At 43.8% G+C, this 20,911-nt stretch overlaps 1 protein-coding gene across 1 annotated transcript in view; it reads right to left on the bottom strand.

Moving 5' to 3' along the window:
• The window catches only part of MLXIP (MLX interacting protein), a 67,177-nt gene extending 50,854 nt beyond the window's left edge, over positions 1–16,323 (bottom strand). The window contains exon 1 of the mRNA XM_074972775.1: positions 15,959–16,323. Coding sequence (XP_074828876.1) covers positions 15,959–16,323 — 365 coding nt within the window. The remainder of the gene's footprint in view (positions 1–15,958) is intronic.
• Positions 16,324–20,911: the final 4,588 nt, after the last annotated feature.

The following is a 20,911-nucleotide window of genomic DNA, read 5'->3' as shown; positions in this document are numbered from 1 at the left end:
TCCTACAATGAAAGACACCGGAAAAATATTTCTCCTTCGGCATATGTAGTGACTCCATTGTTTCCATACTTGGTCTGCTGGGGAGTGTGTGTTGATTTACTGGCTTTCTACTTTGAAGAGGGAGAATGAAGTTCTTCTTAAAGAGCAGCTGCTTGTTAACCACCACACTGTTTCAAATCTACTAGGATGTAGAGAGATTGCAGTAGGATTCTCAGCTATTTCATGACTGCTTTTAAAAAATTACTTGGTGTGATGATCACTCAGATAAATTTTGGTGTGTTTGTGCAGCTCTGAACATTCAAAATAAGTTCAATTTCCTGCCTCAGGATAGAGAGATGTTTTGATCAAGTTCCTCCTCCTATCCCAACACTGGGTACATTTTAATATGCTGACAACATGCTGGTTCTGCAGCAGGCCTACAAGTTTGAAACCATGTCTGAATTCCCTGAAGTGTTGGATTTGGTACCTTTGCAAAAATACAAAACCTTCCAACAACAGACAAGTCTCCTTTCCTATCTGTTGCTGGGTCACTATATTTCCCTCCACAGTACAAGTACCCTCCCCATTTAGCCTCTCTCTCACACAAGCTTCTGTTTTGTAAAGAGCAAAAGTAGACAGCAGTGAATCCCATTGCTTTGTTCTGGGCTTTACTCACACTTGGCAGGCTGCCTCCATATTTTCTACTCCAGTTCTCTTATCCTCTATCCAGATTAACACATTATTTACTAAAAAGAAAAGGAGTACTTGTGGCACCTTAGAGACTAACATCTCATGCATCCGATGAAGTGAGCTGTAGCTCACGAAAGCTTATGCTCAAATAAATTTGTTAGCCTCTAAGGTGCCACAAGTCCTCCTTTTCTTTTTGCGAATACAGACTAACACGGCTGCTACTCTGAAGCCTGACATTATTTACTGACCAAACCAAAAGCTGAACAAACCGGGTAACTGATGCATGGTCACCAAAAAGCAGCAGTGTGAAACTCCATGTCCCTTATGGAGCATTTGTGGATAGCGCTGTTAAGGGCCAGGTAAACGCATCACATGCTGCATTTACACGCTGCATTTACACTAGCCAGTTTCACAGCCCTTACATGAACACCAGTGCAACTCCACCCCAGTGGTAGCAATAGCAGAAGCTTAGTATAAGTAGGACTCTGGTGTTTTTACCACTCTGTTGCCCTGCCTACACTACAGCTTCCCAGTGGAGCTGAAACTGTGGTGATTTATGACTATGAAGCGTGTGCCAATTTGGACAAGGCACCACTCCCTTCCCTACCTCCCAACTCATCAATGATCCCCGCCTTTTGAAAACAACTGCTGCATATTTGGATCCTGTTTGCACTGTAGAAACCACCAATTTGGGAATGAGATTATAGTAGGGTTGTCCCGACAGTTAAACTAGTTTGGTCGTGCAGCACAGATGGGACCAAAGTGCATGTTCTAAAATTAAGCTGTAGCTCTCCAATGCCCAAGAACGCAGCACAGCACAGCGGTCCTATTTAAACTGCAAGACTGAATTTTTTTAACCATTTCAGTGGATTACTTGTTACAACCAAGTCTCCCAGCACAGAAGCTGCAACAGTGGTGTAGCTATATCTAAGAGCCTGTTCCTCTTGTGCTACAAGTGACCCTGTGACAGAGTACAGGGAACTAACAGGCGAGCCTGTGCTGTGATGCCTGTTAGTTCCTCAGAAGAAGGCTGATTGCCCTCTTGCTCACCCAGCCCCAGTCCCGATTAGATAATTAATATCAGTTACCCCATTAGCCTATCAGCTCAAGGCTGACAAGAAAGGCACGGAAAGGAAGTGAGGGAGGATGGAAGAACAGGGCTAGCTGAGCCCAGGCTCACAAAGGTTTTGGAGAAGGGAGACCGTTGCTCCTCTCAGTCCTTGAGGAAAGGTCTGAAAGTACAGGAGACACTGTAAATAGCATTGCTGCACAGGACTGTAAAGGTGTTGGTGGAGGGAACATAAATAAATGGCAAGATGTGGATACACAACCAGCGGAGTCTATGCAGGTTTCTGGGGTGCAAGAAGGCAGGAGTAGAGTATGCCCCGCTACAGCCCCCCCATCTTAAAGGATTCTAGCCTCAGTTTATATGACAGTCGAATTTGGACCTGATCGTGTAGTCCTGACACAGGTAAAGCTCTCAGATGTCAGAATCCGCAGGACTGGGTCTTTAGTTTGACTACCAGACTATGCTGAGACCAGAATGTCTCCTTTTCCCTTTTAGATAAAGGATGCTATGTTTCTGGAAAATTTAATCTTGAAATTGCACAAGTGCAGTAAATAAAACTGGCACATATTATTTGTTACATTGTGTGTATTTGTTTAATATCAATAACAAATTTAAGTGGTCCCACTGAAAGTCTTTTGATTGCACGCAAGTCTAGGAACCAAGGCAATATGGTGATCTCAGTCTAATTCCCAGTAAGCAGTGTGTCCACATCGCAAAAACCTGCCACTACAACTGGCTTTCTTGTTGACACTTTGAGAGGTCAGACTAATTAGGCCATGGGGACTGAACTCTGTCCTTTCCCTCAAAGGTGATTCCTCTAGATTAGGATTAAATGAATTTTGATTGGGACTGTAGGGAGTTTGCATTGCTATTGACCATGCTTAGGGCTTCTGTTTTTCAGGGTTTATTAGTTTCATTTTTCAGGGTTAATTTTTGTAATTTCAGAGTTTTATGTACATGTCCAAAAATCAGGGTTTTGTATACACTATAATGAGTAATCTCTTTGTAATGTTCCCTAGTGTGCTTTAATGTAGAATTGTTTCAAACAGCACTACGTTAAAGTGGCATTAGGGAATCTTTTAGTGCACAGCAACTTGGTCTACACAGACCAATTACTGTGCAACACGTCCATGCGCTTTAGAAATCACTCCCCCATAGTCTGCATTACTGCTCTCTGTAGACAAGCCCTTAGATACAAGAAACCATTTCTGGTGTTTTCCCATTGTTTATTGTATAAACACATTTCATTTAAAAACGTTATTGGGGATGTTTTATCAGTTAAAACCAAAGTCAGAAGCCCTAACTAGGCTGTATTTGTTCCATGGATGCACAGGGGATTTATTCATTGATTCTAAAGTCAGAAGGGCCCATGCGATCATCTAATCTGGCCTCCTGCATAACACAAACCATAGGGAGACTTGTGGCACCTTAGAGATTAACAAATTTATTTGAGCATAAGCTTTCGTGAGCTATAGCTCACTTCTCACGAAAGCTTATGCTCAAATAAATTTGTTAATCTCTAAGGTGCCACAAGTCCTCCTTTTCTTTTTGCAGATACACACTAACACGGCTGCTACTCCGAAACAAACCATAGGATTTACCCAAAATAATCCCTGTTTGAACAAGACCATCTCTTTCAGAAAAAGATCTAATCTTGATTTAAAAATTGCAAGAGATGGAGACTCCATCACAACCCTTTGTAAACTGTTTCAACAGACTTCAGGGCTGTCAATCAATGCTAAATTAGTTTATACAGACCACTCAATACAGTAAAAAATGAGTAAAGACAAACTGTCCAAGAAGATAATGAATTAGCTGGAAGAGATGGCAGGATAGCACGCAGATCCAATAATGGGCACATTAGAAATGCAGAAAGACTTTTCCCATTGGCCTCTTCCAGTTTGGAAATTCCTATTCAACACCAACCAGGCACAGAGTGTGTAGGTTTTTCCTTTTCTTCCAAGCCTTTCCTTTCTTTTTTGCTCATCATTTGGTCTCTCTCACCAACTCAACATTATCTGTATTTGGAAAAGGAGGCCAATTTTCAAGAACTAATTCAGATCTTTCAAAACAAATGACACACCCCAGCATTGAAAACAAAAGTATCTCTGTAGAGAAATTCCAACGTAGCACAGCAAAGGGCCTCAAAAAGTTAGTGGTCACTGGGCACTGGATGATTCTGTCCTAATTCATCCTCCAATCACTCTAAGCTCTTCTGAAAGTGATACTTTAAAAACTTCTAATTAATCAAAAAGTCAGATGAAAACTTCTGTGCAAACTGTGCCAGAGGATTGAGTCTAGCTAGGCAAACAGTGAGGGCTCTTCCTCATATCTCACATGAAACCACTTTACTAAACTCTAATGAAATACAGAGGGATCTCAGCTATTTTTAGAATTTACTGTACAATCTTTATGTTGTTTCATTTCCCTATGGCACTCCAGCTGCTTCAGACAGGCAGTACCATAATGGCTATAAGAGGCCTGACCAGATGATCCTGTGGCTAGGGTTCTGCATAACCATGCACGGGTTGATTCCTACGTCTAGTCTCTTGGTATTCAAGGCTTGGAGTACTGCAAAGGCAGTGTGACAGTTACTGTGATATGAACCCTTGAGGGAAGGAGATGATAAAAAAAAAAGTGAAGGAGGGAAGAGGGGGCAGGAATGCTGTGTAAACATCCCAAGCAAGGCAGTTGTACAAACAAATTACTCAGGAGACTCCACCACTAAAAATGGCTTTTTTACAGTTACGGCACTTTAGGGCAGTGGTGGGCAACCTGCGGCCCGCACACGGCCCATCAGAGTAATCCGCTGGTGGGCTGCGAGACAGTGTTTAAATTGACCGTCCGCAGGTACAGCCGCTCTCAGCTCCCAGTGGTCACAGTTCGCTGTTTCCGGCCAATAGAAGTGGCAGCCAGCACGTCTCTGTGGCCTGCACCACTTCCTGCCACTACCATTGGCTGGGAATGGCGAACCACAGCCACTGGGAGCTGCGGATGGCCGTGCCTGCGGACGGTCAATGTAAACCAGCGGATTACCTTGGCGGGCCGCAGGCTGCCCACAACTGCTTTAGGGACTTGTTACACTGGCATGTTAGGACCAATTAGCTCCACTGCTGGAAGCCATAGCATAGAACAGTCTCCAGCAGGGTTAAATGATATGGCATAAACCCTTCAGGTCAGTGACTGTCTGTGTTTGTATAATGCCCAGCATAATGGGGCCCCAAGCCCAAATGGGGCCTTTGGGTACTATCACAATATTTACTGCTACAATAATGGTGTATAGCCACTTAGACACCAGCACTCTCCCAATGTGACTAACACTGGAGAAGCTGGAACATTTGCAGAAAATTGTCTGTGTAGATGCAAAGAGGTGATCTGACAGAGATAATAGGTGCTGGTAATCAATGCCCGATTGCAAAGCAAACAAAGTAACTGCTGTGTCACTTCCAAAACCAATAACAGCATTATGTTTCTCAAGGGTGAATCTCTTAGGCAAGAACAAGGCTAGTTGGACTCCCCACAAGTCAACCCTGATGCTCAGCACTGTATAAACTCACAAGCCAAATCTAGTACTAGCAGACCCCATTCATTTCCCACCTAAACAAACAAAAATAAGATGACCCTTCCCATTTCCTGACTCAAGATGAAAGAGAAAGCCTTCTAAGTACATGCTGCAGATCTAGCCTTGCAGAAGCAGAAGTTATAATGAGCAGCTGATAAGAAACAAATGAGATTCTCATAGGTAGTACAGTACAAGAGCATTTTTCATTGGGCAAACATCTTGAATCTGAGCCTGGAAATCTGGCTCCTTGAACTGAAATGGAACTGGGGCGCCTTTCTTCCTCCTCTTGACTCCCCTATACAAGATTTCCCCAAAACCATTCTAGCAATTTTGGCCTCAATTTTTCTGCTTATTTGCCAGTATGCATGGGAAACCTTTCACTCTTTGCCTTATCTGCAACTAGAGACGGCAGCACACAGAGCATGTATTTGCTTCACTGTAAGGTTATGCTTTGTTTGCTCTGGTGGTGTATAAACTACAGATAAATACCAAGAGCAATTCAGACCCCTCATGCTACAGCATAAGCGGAAGCATTTCTCCCAGCATGCAGCAAGATACTTCCAAATAGAACAATTTCAGGGAAGAAAAGACACCAATAAAGTTAAAAAAAAGCAGGCATTCTAACCATTATTTTAGTCAAGCAAAAGTGTTTCATCCAACCTTTGGGGACAGATCAGGAAGCAGTGGGACTGTCTCTTATTGTGTTAGTGCAGTGCCTAATGCTGTGGAGAGCACACAACTGGGAAGTAGAAGATCCAGGTTCCATTTCTGTATCTGCCCCCAACCCTCCAAGTAACTTCACTGCTCTGTGTCTCAGTTTCCCAACATTTGCACTTTATTCAACTCCCAGGTAGAGATGCAAACTTTAATTAAAACTTGTAAGACACTTAGATTCTCAGAAAGATGCTTCACAAGTGCAAAGTATTATTATCCTACCCTGAACAATTTAAATGGTTATCAGAAACAACGGAAAGCCACACTATGGAGGGCCTCACTCAGTATTTTTGGTTCACTCACTATACTAATCGCTATACAGCAGTTTAAAACTTTAAAGCCCTTGACAAACATTAACTAAGCAATTCTTATATCTTCGCTGGAAGGTGTTTTATTACTAGGGAAGCTGAGGCGAAGATGTTAAATTATTTGCCCCAGGATCAGCGTCAGAGCCAAAATTAGAATTCAGGAGTTCCTGGCAAAAGTCTTAAGTTCAGACGACACCTCTAATAGTTATTACATATTATACAGCACCCATTTAAAAAAAAAATTCCAAACCACACCACTGAATAGAGATGAGAAAGGCTACCTGTGCATCAATAGTGACCATGTTTAAAAACAGCACACTTCTATTCCTAATTACTGTTAAAAAAAAAAATCAGATTTTCTTAAATTAACATTCAACTCTATCAACTATCTTATTTCTCATTATAATTTGCAATTAAAATAATTTATCAACCAAGAGAGGTGTTTCATGTCAAATGGGCACAGCTCAACATCCCAACTAATTATGTTTATGTATATATATTCACAAATAAGAGTGTCTGTATTATATGGATGGGCTTGATCTGCTATAGCATCTTCTATCTGAGGATCTCAAAGCACTTTATAAACATTAATTCTAACCTACTTAGGAGACATTGTGAAGGTTACTGTACAGGTATTAAAGATGAGTCTTACTGAATGAGTGCCAAAGATGGCCATAGAACCTAGAAGGCTCATGCCTTAGACCCTACTCCAACCACTCCCTCATAGACCTGACAGGGGCTCAGAGAGTGGGGAGGAAACACCAGTAATGATAATCAGAAACTAAAGAAAATGACAATGAGATACATCCTCCCTACAGGAGTCATGCAGCAGAGAACAGACTAAACCCCATCTGCCCAGTATGCAATTAGGAGATGAAAACTTAAAACAGCAGGGGACTGAGAGCACACTTAGCATAACACATCTTGTTATTAACCCAAATCTGTATCTCCAGCCTCTTCAAATGGCAATCCTTGCTCTTAATTTTTTAGATATCTCCATTCTGTGTGGGAGGATGTTAATTTTGATTGTAGAGGGAAAATGTGTTGAAGTGTCAGGATTATTATAAATTGCACCAACTAAAACACGCATACACTAAAATTAAGACTTCTATTCTGTGTCACTGGTTCTCTGCCCCTTCAGTGGCCTGAATTTATACAAACTCGCTGCCCTCCATGTACGAACATGGACAAGGATTAAGGGCACTGATTATTCAGCACTCTTCACTAAAGCAAAATTTCCATTAATTTCAGTAGGAACAAAAATCAGGTTTGTGTAGTCGAGAGTCTGCGGTATAGTGCTTAGAATAGTCTGAAATCCCAGGCCTCAATTCTGATTGCTGTTTCTGATTCTGCCACTGACTCACCAGGTGTCATTTAGCCTATTTTCCACACACAGATTTCCATAAATGGGGGTAACAAAATCTCTCTACTTTACAGGGGAGTTATGGGGCTTATTTATAAAATTCTCTGAATTTCTCTGTCTATCCAAAGTGTCTCATCTCAAAATGCTTAATGAACAAGCTTCCAAAAACTCCTATGAAGTAAGGTTTTATTGTCCCATTTTACACACAGGAAATGGAGGCTTAAAGTGGTTAAAAGACTTGAATAAAATAATATATTAGGGTCCATGGCAGAGGCAAAAAGAGAAAGTAGTAGTTCTGGCTCCCAGGCTCCTGTTCCAATCAATAGACCCCTCTGCCAGTATTTTCTCTTCTGCATTTCTATTTGTGTCTTAGAAAATTCTAAGAATGTGCGGTGTTTAAAATGTACAATACAATCTCATTGAGGCTCCACTTCCTTTTGATATTAGAGGGACGTGCTTACTGAATCAAATCATTGGAGATATGAATCCTCCTTTGACAGACCATTACATTACAGAATTGTAATCTCAAAATGAAATATTTACTACAAAGAGAATAAATTCACCAGCAGCACATAAAGCAAGGAGAGAAGAGCATGCAAACAGCCTGATCATTTGTACTTTCACAGTAAAACAGGTTTCTTGACTGGCACAGACACTTGCTGAACTGGAGTCACATCCTAACATTTGTAACAAATTTCTCTTTCAGAAAGGAGTCATGCATCACATGGAAATTCAGTTTCTGACATCTTAAGTAGGAGATGGTCATTGTGGAAACAATACTCTGTCAAATGTAGACATCCCAGGGCCTAGCAGACAGAAAATATAAGCTTCTCTATGAGTAACAGGGTCCCCCTTTGTTCTAAGGTCAACAAAGTTTTCTAGAATCTCCAGAACGTCTCCTCCCTCCGCCACTTGCAGATCTCTGACTCAGGAATTAGCACTGTAGTAGCCAGACATTACATTTTTCCCACAGCAGTCCCAAAGCACAGCAATCCCTTACTTCAAAGAGGATTACTCTTTAACACATAACAATCAGTTTAAACACAGGAGTGGGTGCCTCCTCTGTTATGTCAACTGGTGTGAAAAGCTGTGTACAGAGCAGCACCCCTGAAAAGTGTTCAGTATTAAGTTTATTATCATTATTAAAACACTGGTGAGGTGTTATTAGGCAGTAATTTGTGCTTGTGGGTTTGTCTTTTTTGATCAGCTACAAAGGTTAACATTTATTGGAATTGACAGATCAGCTCTTTTCTTTGAGCACTTATCTTACCTCTTCCAAGTCCCTCCTCTTCTGCATTCTCTATCACTGACCACCACCAACACTATCCTCCTTGTCACTCAGGCCCATGAACTAACTGTCATCTTTGATCAATCCCCTCATCAGACCCACATAATCAGTCTGTTCCTAAATCTTACCTCTTTCTTATATAACATCTCTAAACTCCAGCCATTCTTCTCTGTCCATGCAGCCAAAATTCTCGGCCAAGCTCTATTTGTACTGCTGCTATTAATAAAATAGACTCGGAATGAGAAAAGAGCATTTATTGATTACCCTGAAGATATACAATATAGCACAAACAAAGGGAAGACAACTACGAATACCTAGCCATATTTACATTGATAAATGCTAAAAATGAGCGCTTTGGCTGCTCTGAAAATGTGAATGAAGAAGTGGTTTTTCCTATGATTAGCTGGCAGGCCCAAGTAGAGCAAAACAGCTTCACAACACCCCTATGAATCAGCCAATATTATAATAATTTTACAGATAGGGAAACTGAGGCAGAGAGCGGTTAAATGACTGTCTAAGATCATATAGCAAGTCATTAGCAGAGCCAGAAATACAACACAAGAGACCTGGCTCCCAGTCTTCTGTTTGAATGACCTGAGCACTTTACCTTCATGTTTAAACAAGCTGTGAAGACTACATATCAAATTACCAGCCCCATTTCTGCTTACTGATTAGATGACCCTCAGAAACTAAACATTTACTTCTATTATACACTGAATCCTTGAAGAGTGTTTTAGATAAGATGTTTTTCTAAAAGACGTGCTCCCGTAGTTATTGTGGGGAGTTCCATGGTACGCGCTATACAGGAAGTCAGACTGGATGATCACAATGACCCTTTCTGGTCTTAGCACCTATGAACCACTCTGAAAAATATTTAATAAAAGAAATAATCACACAACTTCCATTTTGAGCACCAAAGCAGTTACTGAAAGTCCTACGTTCAGAGTCCCTGCTTCAACACAAAGCCTTTCCAGTAGCAAACCTACCAGAAGCGATATTTGAAAGCCTATATTTTCCTTAAAAGTTTCCAAATTTTACTTCCCTAGAAACTCTGACAATACCATAAAACTCTAGTTTGCATTACAAAAATTAAGACGCTTCCACTGTTGACGGGAATACAAAGAGCCAATTCTATTTCCCTGGAGACAACTGTTTGTTTTTATAATTAATTTTTATAATAATTTTAAGGGTTTTCTGCCCAGACTGAAAGAAAACAAATAAAAACCTGCAGTACACTTATGCAGCTTTCAAACAATTTAGTACCTTTGTCTTTTAGTTCTGAGAAGACTGTCAGTGGCACTGAGATCGAAGCAACCAGTGAAAAGAAAAGGAAAATTATAAAACCACAAATTTTGTGTACAAAGAAAAAAAAAATGCAATGAATTCAGTCTAACACCTCTCAATATTTCTTTCACACAATCTCAGCTTTTCCACTATTTGCTAAGTCTGCTATGGCGCACTTCCTCTGCCCAAGAGAAGGTTGAGGCCGGATGCTAATAAATCCTGCCAAATGCACAATTACCTACAAGAGAGTATTTGCTCTGGGAAAAATAGATTATGTCTTAAGGCACCTATAACCGAGCTTTGCCTTGTATTATTTGTAAGGGAGATGCTGCACTTAGTCTGGCAAGTATGGAGTCTATTTGTAGTGTACAGAATATAGGTACATGTCTTCATTTCTAAGTGTGAATTCCTGGGTTTGAACCTTCAACAAGTTATACTCCACTGTTTACAAGGTAAAACTTTCCACATGGAGCTCTCTAACATAACTTTTCTTTGATTTATTAATGCAATAAATCCTTCCCACTGCCCTCTGCAAATTCCTTATATCAGAACTTTCTACTACATGCACTTCCCTTTCCACTTTCTCAGGCAGTGGGGCCTGCTCCTGCAAAGGGAGGCACACCCTCAACTCTCACTGAAGTCAATGGACATGGAAGGTCCATTCCTACCCAATAAAGCCCACAGTCAAAGAAGGGAGAAGAGTCCTTTGTCCCAGTCCCAGAATCTAATCCCGGTGACTCATGCTGGGGCTAGGAACATCCTAAATACAATCCAAAATCTTGCGCTATTTTTGCTAAAGGATATTGCTTAAATAGTTCTAATAAGCCTGTTAAAATGGGGGGGAGGAGGGAAATGTACAAAACTGTACAAGTTAAAATTTATAACATCAATTACACTTTTAATTTTAGAGGGCTGAGGCAAAGGGCTACAGAAGAAAGCATCTACAGTCCATTTAGCAGTATTAAGAGAGGTACCGTTCCCAATCAATCTCATGATGGTAGAAGGTGACATTCAGATAAAGTATACAGTACAGGACACGTGATAGCTGTAGTCTGCTCCACTGTTTACAGGTAACATATTGATTTATAAAAGTTTGTTTATGACCCACTAAACTGCATATCAGAATGTGTGTTCTTGTCACACTTTTCCCTGTAAAGCAGCTGATTTGACATGATTTTTTTAAAAAGCAATTATTTAAATTACTGCAATACAACTGAAAAATAAGTTTAACTAAGCTAGAAGCCTGTTCTGTTCACAGAAGAAAGAAAAGCAATCACTTCTCTCCCCTTCAGGTTTCCTCAAGTGAAACGAGGCAGCTGTTTAAACAGCACAAAGGAATGATGCAGCACACTTTAAGGTAGAAGACAAAATTAGAAGTCTGATTTTGAATCCATTCCCGGCAAAAAATATGACTCAGCACAAACCTGGACACTTCTAGAATTATGGGGAAGATGCACTTCTTTGAACAAGCTTTCCCACATGATTAAATCCTGGTTTCCTAGCAGACTGGTAAAGCTGTAAAATAGTATATAATTTAGTACCTCTCGAGGCCTTGAATAGCTCATCTTAAGCCTGCAAGTCACCTAGACTCAAGTGAGGAGTCTCAAATAAATAAAAATACAATTTTGTCATGGTGACTTCCTTGTTTTTGCATCTGCATAGGCCATGTTTGCCCAACTCTGGGAACATGGTTAGTGTTGCTGGCTCTGCAGAACACAAATATCAGACATTTTCCATAAACAACATCAATTTTTTTCTGTTTAATTTTCTGAGTTAAAAATAATACTCAGCAGTAGTGGATTTCCTGACAGTGAAGGTGCTGGACTGGAGAATCAAGTCTACTGTATAATCTGTATGTCTTGAGCATCCCTAGAGCAGATAAGGATGGAGAGACAACTTCTAAGGACGAGTGGGGGTAGTTCAGTCTCCAGGCTTAATCAATCATTCTTCATCTGGTGATCAAGCACTCAGTTTTACTAACTTTACCATGTTCACCAAACAGTCACCTAAAGACAAGCTTAAAAAAAAAAAGTCCTGTTTAAAGGACACAAACTTTGTGATCAATTTGTTGTACTAATTACAAGGTGATGATGAAAATGCTCAGTATATTATCTGAAATCTGTTCAGGGAACTTCATCAGGTGGAATTAACCAGCCTTCAGAGTCACCAGGATAGATTTCAGAGTAACAGCTGTGTTAGTCTGTATTTGGAATCTACTGAAAAGGTATTTTCTGTCTCTTGACATATTCTCCTCTCAACACATAGGGCCAGAATATCAGAATGACGGCATTTGCAAAAAAATAAAAAATAAAAAAATACAGGGCTTAGTGTTTGTATGACAATTGGCTATTTTCAATAAGCACAAATTACCACCACAGAATTGCTGATGATTTACTTTTTGCATTTCTCTTAGTTTGGACAGTGAAAGCAGACTGGTTAGTTTTACATTCTGGTTCTCATGTATTAGCACAAAACTCTCCTGTTTGAGTTCACAACATTTATACGTAGCCAATTTACAATTCACTCTTCTTCATGGAAATTATTTACCTACTAATGATCATTCAGGTAATCAAAAGAAAGGAATCAGTTTCATTGCACTGCATACTTCACAAAATTGTATGTCTAGCCAGTTACACTATTTCGCATGCATAGTTAGTTTCCCCTTTACTTTAGGAGTCTTTTGCATAGCAACACCTGAAAAGAACATTTTTTAAATAAATATAAAAATGTGGCTGTAAAACCACAAAAAATGGCAGGACACGTCAGGAATTGCTGAAATTCATTTTCTTTATTTGACTAAATTTCAAGTTAATATGTTCCCTTTAAATTAAAAACATTTTAATTTATATGTTTTGAAGAATTTCCCACCCCTCCTTTTAATCAAAATCTAAAAATCTGAATCCAAATGGACTTTCTCCCTTATACATTCCCAGTAGCATCTCAAGAGCCAAAAGCTTCAAGCAGACATGCATCTTCTCAAAAACCCATTTCTATTCCACAGCATGATTACCTTATGTCCCTGTCTCCAATGTGGAAGACTACAGACATGGGCGATAAGTGTTAGTATCTTACTAAAAAGGTGGAAGGCAAGACTGAAGTTCTAGTATCATGTCTAAATAAATTCAAGAAGTACTATTAACAAACTGCAATCACCGGAACAAAGTTAAATAAAGTGTTACTGTAAAATAATGAAAGACGCTGACTAATAATTTCTTGTACTTGCAAGAGAAAAATGCAAACAAATAGCTGGCTACTCTTCCTATGGAACAGGAAAAGAAAAAGAGGTAGAAACTTGTATTCTGTCCTTGACAAATTATTCGGCTTTGCAATTAAGTGTTGCTGCTAACTTTGGGCCCAATCCCAAGAGGTGCTGAGCATTTGCAACTTCCACTGAAGTCTACAGAGGCAGGAAGAGCTCAGACTCTCTCAGAATCAAGTCCTTTTATTTTTAATTCTCATCATATACTGAAGCTAACCCTATTTGTTCCCTTTGCAACCCATATTAGTCCAGAACTTTAATTATATACAGGGATACAAGCTTTGCCTCTATAATGCCAAGTCCACAAAATTTTCTACAGATACTTTAAAGTTTTGCTGTTTCATTAAACAAAAGTAATTTAGATACAAAGAACAAAACAGAAAGTAAATAAATACTGAAAGTAAAAGCAAAAGCTTTACTATTCATATGCTCCCCCCACGGGTTCTGCGCCAACATGACTATATTTTCCACCACACCACAAAAGAGATTGTCACCAGAGTTTATGAGATTGTGCACTAACGGTCCTTTTTCTGATGTCTGTCACAATGCAGACTGACAACGATAGCTTTGGAAGGGATTTTAAGGCTAGTCACTCCCTAGGTTAAGTCATTTCAGAACTGTTTTAGGCCCCACTGGCACCTTCTGTCTTAAATATACTAAAATTACGATGCAAGTCACCAGTTTTTAAATCTGCATTTACCACTCTCCCCCACAACCGTTTTCTCTGCTTCTGTAATTTATTTATATCAAATGTGGAGTGTAGCGAGGGGACATGGCCTTCCTCTGGACCTGAGCAGGAGAAACCACCATCTGCCCCCTGGTGCATGCAGCTAGGCCAGCCACGCCCAAAGCAGAGGGGCAGACAGGAAGTATAAAAGGCAGGCCCTGCAGCTCAGTTGGCCTGGAGCTGGTGAGCAAGATAGATGCTCCCCACTGGGGTTTGTGCCCAAGTAGGACCTCTACAGCACAGAGGACTTGAAGGGGCTGCCAGGGATGAGGAAACTGTTGTTATCTGTGTACCCTGAGGAGATAGAGGACACCCACAGAATGAAGGTATCTAGTCAGTGGGTTATAGGAAGTAGCCCAGGGACACCAAACAATAGTCTGGTTGTAGTGCCAAAGTACTTGTTTGTGTGTCTTGGTGGGATCCCTGCTGACGCAGTGGCAGAGCTCTCGCACTGTCAGGGCTCTGGGCTGGGACCTGGTGGAGTAGGGTGGGCCCAGGTTCCCCATCCTTTCTGCTGGCACCCCACCTTAGGCCAAGAGGCCAATGTTTTCTGCTGCCTACCTGAGTTAGGATGTCAGGTGAGAGACCGTTTGGGCCAGAACCCTAGATTCCAGCCCTGCTGGAAGGCCAGAGCCCTAGATTCTCTGCTGTCTAGCCCTGCCTAGAAGGCCAGGACCTCAGAGGCTGCTAAATCCCCTTTAAACTGGCTTTTCCAGAGATGTGGAAGTAAGGGGCGTGGCCTCCCTCCGGGCCTGGTGGGGAGGGACAGACACTGGCCTCTACATGGAAAACTGAGGTTCCAGAATACTCAACTAAAATATTTCTCAGGTTTACTCCACTCTTCTCCCACCCTCTTTCTTTTAAACCATCCCTCATTTGGACTCTGACATTGATGCCTTCTGGAAGGGTAGATGGCCACATCTGGGACCAGGGTCCATGCAGTAGGTAGGTATTGACACTACTGGGCATAGCTACCCATCCACTTTAAACATACTGTGGGGGAGTTCTCCTATCCAGAGCACTTGTGCAAGTGTATAGTCTTGTACAGTACATATGCATCTAGTATTGTTACCAGTTCCTGCCTCACGTGTTGTTGTGCCCTCTTCTAGAGATATCTGTATCTCCTGTTAGCCCACCCAGCATCATCCCTCACCCCTCTGCATCCCCTCTCAACTCCAGAGGAGGTTCCAAGTCCCCTAACAGGGTCTCATGGTTTCCCCTGTTCCCTCCCCAAGTCTCTGCAAGATCATAACTGAAAGAGCTAATGACAGACACACGAATGCTCAGTGACGCCAGCCCCTTTATACCCCAGTCTCCCCCTAGGCTGATACCGAGCCCCCTACCCAACTTCCCCTACTACTCCCATATGTCCAGGCTTTAAGGGGTTCCCCCACTTAAACTAACGCTACTGTGTAGCGCTGCTGTCTCCTGAGTACCCCCAGCCCCCACCAAATCCCATCAGCCTTCCTGGGGCCCCCTGTCCCCCCAGACACCCTAAGCCCAACATCCTGGACTATCAACCTCTTCGACCCCCGCCCCCCCCCCCGGGGAACCCCCTGTTGTCCTAGACATCCATAACCCGACCCCCTGGAGCCTCCAGCCTCTTGGCGCTTCCTGATGCCCCCCCCGACACTCTCCCTCAGGGAGCCCCCAGTTGCCCAAGACACCCCCCAGCACCCCCGTGGAATCCTCTGCCCCTTTCAAGCACCCCGCACCTGTAGGCCAGGCTCATGCACTCGAAGAGCTTGGTGAGGGAGGCGTCGATGCTGAGGCGCCCCCCGGCCCCGCCGCCGCCCCGCGCCGCCCCGAAGCGGTAGGTCTGGCACGTCTGCTCGTTGACCGTGTCGAAGTCGTAGCCCTTCTTGGGCGGGTGCTCGCTGTGCGGCGACGAGACCATGAAGTGGCCCGAGTGGATGATCTGGGGCCCCGCGGGCTGCCCCCGCCGCAGCCCGGGCCGCCGCCCCGCCGGGGAGCCCCCATCGTCCGTGTCCGAGGAGTCCTCGTCCGGCTCCGCCCGCCGCGACACGGGCCCCGCCGCCCCCGGGAGCCGGCCCGGCCGCATGAACACGTCGGCGGCCATGGCCCGAGCCTCCCGCTCCTGCTGCGGCCGCGGACCCCTCCCGACTCTCGGCCCGCCCCCGGTCTGGCACCGCCCCCGGCCTGCCTCCGCCATTTAAAGGAGCCGGGGCCCGCGCCCCGCCGGCCTGCCCAGGGGCGGCGATAGCCGGTGGCGGGGCGGGAACCCCTGGACCAGGACTGGCACCTGTCTGAGGGAAGCCAGGCAGCCCCCGCCCCCCTGCTCCTGGGCAGCCCACGCCCTGCCCCCCAGCCTGGAGGCCCCTGCCCCTCTCTTCCACAATTCCCAACCACCCTTACGCCCCACCAACCGCCCTTACGCCCCAACTTCCTCGGCATTGCATCCCCCTGAACTTCAACCCCACCCCTGCAGTGCATCCACAAACTCTTCCTGAAGCAACCCACATGCTCCCCAGAACTCCGCCCTGCACCCGTAAAGCCTTTCCTTAATTCCTGCACTATAATCCACCCCAACCAACCCTTTCCACTGCAGTCCTTGGTATTCCTCCCTGCTACCATACAGCGGCTACCATCCCCTAAACACGCATCCACATATCTACACTATAATCCCCGTGGCACCTTCTCACATCCCCTCCAATACCTATACCAGAATCACCCTGCGCCTCCAAAGAACAGCCGCCACACCTACATGCAAGCAATGCTCCTGCTCATTATATTATGGTCACATTTGGGAACTGCAATCAAGGATCAGGGTTCCATTGTGCTAGGTGCTGTGCAGACAACAAAAGAGAACTCTTTGGGGCAGGGACTTGCAATCTACAGGTCAGACAGGATGATACAGGGTGGTCCCCCTGCTCCCACTGAACACCCCAAAGAACAAGACAGCCTCTGGAGGCTGAGAAAGCTCCTTCACTGGAGGTTTCCAAAAGGAGGCTGGATAGCCATCTGTCTTGGATGATTAGACGTAACAAATCCTGCATCGTGGCAAGGGGTTAGACTAGATGACCTTTGCAGTCCCTTCTAACCCAATGGTTCTATGATGCTAAGGCCTGCACTGCCATCCCTCAAACAACTCACTGCAATTCCTCTGGCACATCCTCCAAATAAACTACAAGGGCCCCTGCCACACCAACTCCCCACGTACCAGCACTGCAATCACCACCCTACATGGCTTTGCAGCACCCAGTTTCAAACCAAAAGGCAGCATTTTCGCTTCCCCTCCATATGTACAGGGTCAGGCCAGGAGAACTTTCTCCACTGACCTCCATCCTCTCCCCACCTACACAGGGCTGCAAAGCAGTTATGTTATTGCTTAATTGCAAAGTGACAACTGGGTTATTTACAATGAAGATGGGAGACGTGTCTCTTCCATACACACAGAGGGAATCGAGAAGGTTCTGTCTCAGCTGTGACTAACCCCTCCCCCTGCACTCCTATCCCATTAGTGATCATGCAATGCCACCTCAGAGTTGCCTGCAGCTTTGAAGTGCTCCAGCCCAGTGGTTCTCAAGCAGGGGTACACAGAGGTCTTCCAGGGGGCACATCAATGCATCTAGATATTTGCCTAGTTTTACAACAGGTTACATAGAATCGTAAAAAATCAGAGTTGGAAGAGACCTCAGGAGGTCATTTAGTCCAGTGGTTTTCAAACTTTTTTTCTGGAGACCCAGTTGAAGAAAATTGTTGATACCCGTGACCCAACGGAGCTGGGGATGAGGGCTTGGGTGTGGGAGAGGCTCTGGGATGGGGCAGAGCGTTGGGGTGTGGAGGTGAAGGCTGCGGGGTGGGGCCAGGAATCAGGGGCTCAGGATGTGGGAGGGGGCTCTGGGCTGGGGCAGGGGGTTGGGGTGTGGGAGAGGGGTTCGGGGCTCTGGGCTGGGGCCCAGGATGAGGGGTTTGGGGTATAGGAAGGGGCTCCAGGTTTGGGGGACTCAGGGCTGGGGCAGGGGATGGGGCATGGGCTTACCTCCGGTGGCTCCTGGTCAGCGTCACAGCTGGGATGCAGTGGCAGGCTTCCTGCCTCTCCTGGCACTGCGGACCGTGCTGCACCCTGGAAGCAGCCAGCAGCAGGTCCACCTCCTAGGCGGAGGCATGCAAGCAGCTCTACGCGGCTCTCGCCCACAAGCATCCCCCCATCCCCCCCCAGCACCCATTGACCAGGAACCGGCCAATGGGACTGCAGAGCCGGTGCTCGGGGCAGGGGCAGTGCACGGAGCCCCCCTGCCTAGAAGCCAGACTTGCTGCTGGCTGCTTCCGGGGCGCAGCGCAGTCTCAGAACAGATAGGCACTAGCCTGCCTTAGCTGGGAAGCACTGCCGACGGCACTTTTAACTTCCCAGTCGACAGTCCTGACCAGAGCCGTTAGAGTCCCTGGGTGCTGAGCAAGGCAACCCAGTGCCTTACATGCCGCGACCCAGTACCGGGTTGCGACCCAAACTTTGAAAAACACTGATCTAGTCCAACCCCCTGCTCAAAGCAGGACCGACCCTAGAAAGCACAAGCAAAGTCAGTACAAACTAAAATTTCATAGACAATGACTCTATACTGCTCTACATACTATATACTGAAATGTAAGTACAATATTTATATTCCAATCATTTTCTTTTATTATAAGCTAAAAATGAGAAAGTAAGCAATTTTTCAGTAGTAGTGACACTTTTGTATTTTTAAGTCTGATTTTTGTAAGCAAGTGGTTAAGTGAGGTGAAACGGGGGGTATGCAAGATAAATCAGACTCCTGAAAGGGTACATCTGGAAAGATTGAGAACCACTGCTCTAGCCAGTCCTGTTTATAATGAAGAGGGCATCATCCTTGATGTAGGGCTCTGGCTGCGTGTGATTGCCTTCCTGCTATAGCCCATTGCAAACGGAACAGAACTGCTCTCTACTCCTCCTAGTGGACACCAATTAAAAAACCAAAGTAAGTTTAAACTGTGCCTTTTCTTTGGAGTCTGGACAGGAGTCTGGGAAATTCCTATTATTTTTATATTTTATAGAACAGTTTATAGTGAGGGGAAAAAGCTTGACAAAAAAATCACAGATCAAAGTCCCTGGCTCAAAGTGTATAGGGAACTGGGGATGATGAGTACCTCACATAATGTGAATAGACTCTGGCTCTTAAGGTGAAAACTGTCACAGAATGTCTAAAACTGGCACCCACTAAATTTCTTGCTAGACTTTCCTGGGAGAAGTGGCAGAAACCTCAGTGACTAGGACAGTTAAAAGTGGACTGCACAAAACACAAGAAAAATCTGCAAGAGGACAAGAAACAATCCAGCACTGGTCATGCATTGGTAGTCTACCCGAGACAATAGGTCTTTTCTAGGATTCTGCTGCCAATTATTTCTGCGCCTATGTTAAAAACACAAAATATAAGCAACCAAAGGGGGGGGGGAGGGGAGGACCACTAGCCCCACACCACCAGTTAGCTGTCCAAATGTAATCTTGTCTGGACATTGTCAGGCTAAAAATTACTTGGGTTATTTCTTTTTACATATTCAATACCTTTCTCTATTAAAAGGTAACATTTTAACAGTCCAGGTTGAATAAAATAAACAAGTATAAATGGTGAAGAGCAAATGGGACTTTAATCTAGACTGGTCAGTTTTACTTTGATTCTCATGTTCACACCTGTATTTACATATATCCAGTCAACCATACTATACAGAATTAGGGCATAGTCCTACTAACACTCACTCATGTAGGTCACCCACTACAATTCCCCTCCTCCTCCCCCCCCCCCCCTTTATGCACTTTGTCTTAACTTCCCCCTCCCAGTTTTAGTCTCTGCAGGCTGCGCTATATCTGGCAGCACAGCTGTGTCAGTGAGGGGGTGTGGAGGTGGTACAATTTGCAACCAACACAACTGTGTCAACAAAAGTCCATACTGTAAACAATTATACTGGCAAAACTGCATCTCACATTTCACTTCATGCATCCTTTCACTCCATCCTTTATGCTTGGAATAGTTTCCTTTCTTGTACAACAAGCAAATTCTCTTCGTTCAAATCCCCCTTTTACACACACCTTCTGTGAAGCCTGATAATGCACTAAAAATGTGAGCATTGTATTAAAAATAAACCCCCCAATCAGCACAACTCAGAATGAATTGCTATCAGGCAGTTCAATGTGTAAATATGCTTGATCTATATGTCTAATTTAGAATGTAAGATCTTTGGGGCAGGGATAAAGTGACCATGTTTTCAAAATAAAAAAATGGCATTTTTACAGCAACTTTTTAGGGTAATGAAATATACTTTTTAAAGTGTTCTTTTGTATGTGCTGACTTTACTATTGCCAGTTCCTGGCTCAGTAACACAGGTATATTTCTGAGAACAGGACTTTTTCCAATAAGTTTCTGAATAAATTTATCATAAAACAATGAACAATTGTCATTAGCATTCACTTCAAGAAAAAGCACTCAACTTTTCCATTCACTCCAAAACACTGTTTATCACATTGAACACTTGTTCTACTAGACTGAGTGTTCCCAGTAAACACAGACCAAATTATACTTCATACAGCAGTACATCTTGAACATTTTGTGGTTCTAACAAAAAAAAATTAACGAAATGAAAATTGGAACATTTCAAGTGTCCTGAAAAACTGGGAAATATGGACACTTAGGGTAGAG

Source organism: Natator depressus, chromosome 15 (genome assembly GCF_965152275.1).
Source record: "Natator depressus isolate rNatDep1 chromosome 15, rNatDep2.hap1, whole genome shotgun sequence".
NCBI lineage: Eukaryota > Metazoa > Chordata > Testudines > Cheloniidae > Natator > Natator depressus.
This window is presented reverse-complemented; position numbering and strand designations above follow the sequence as displayed.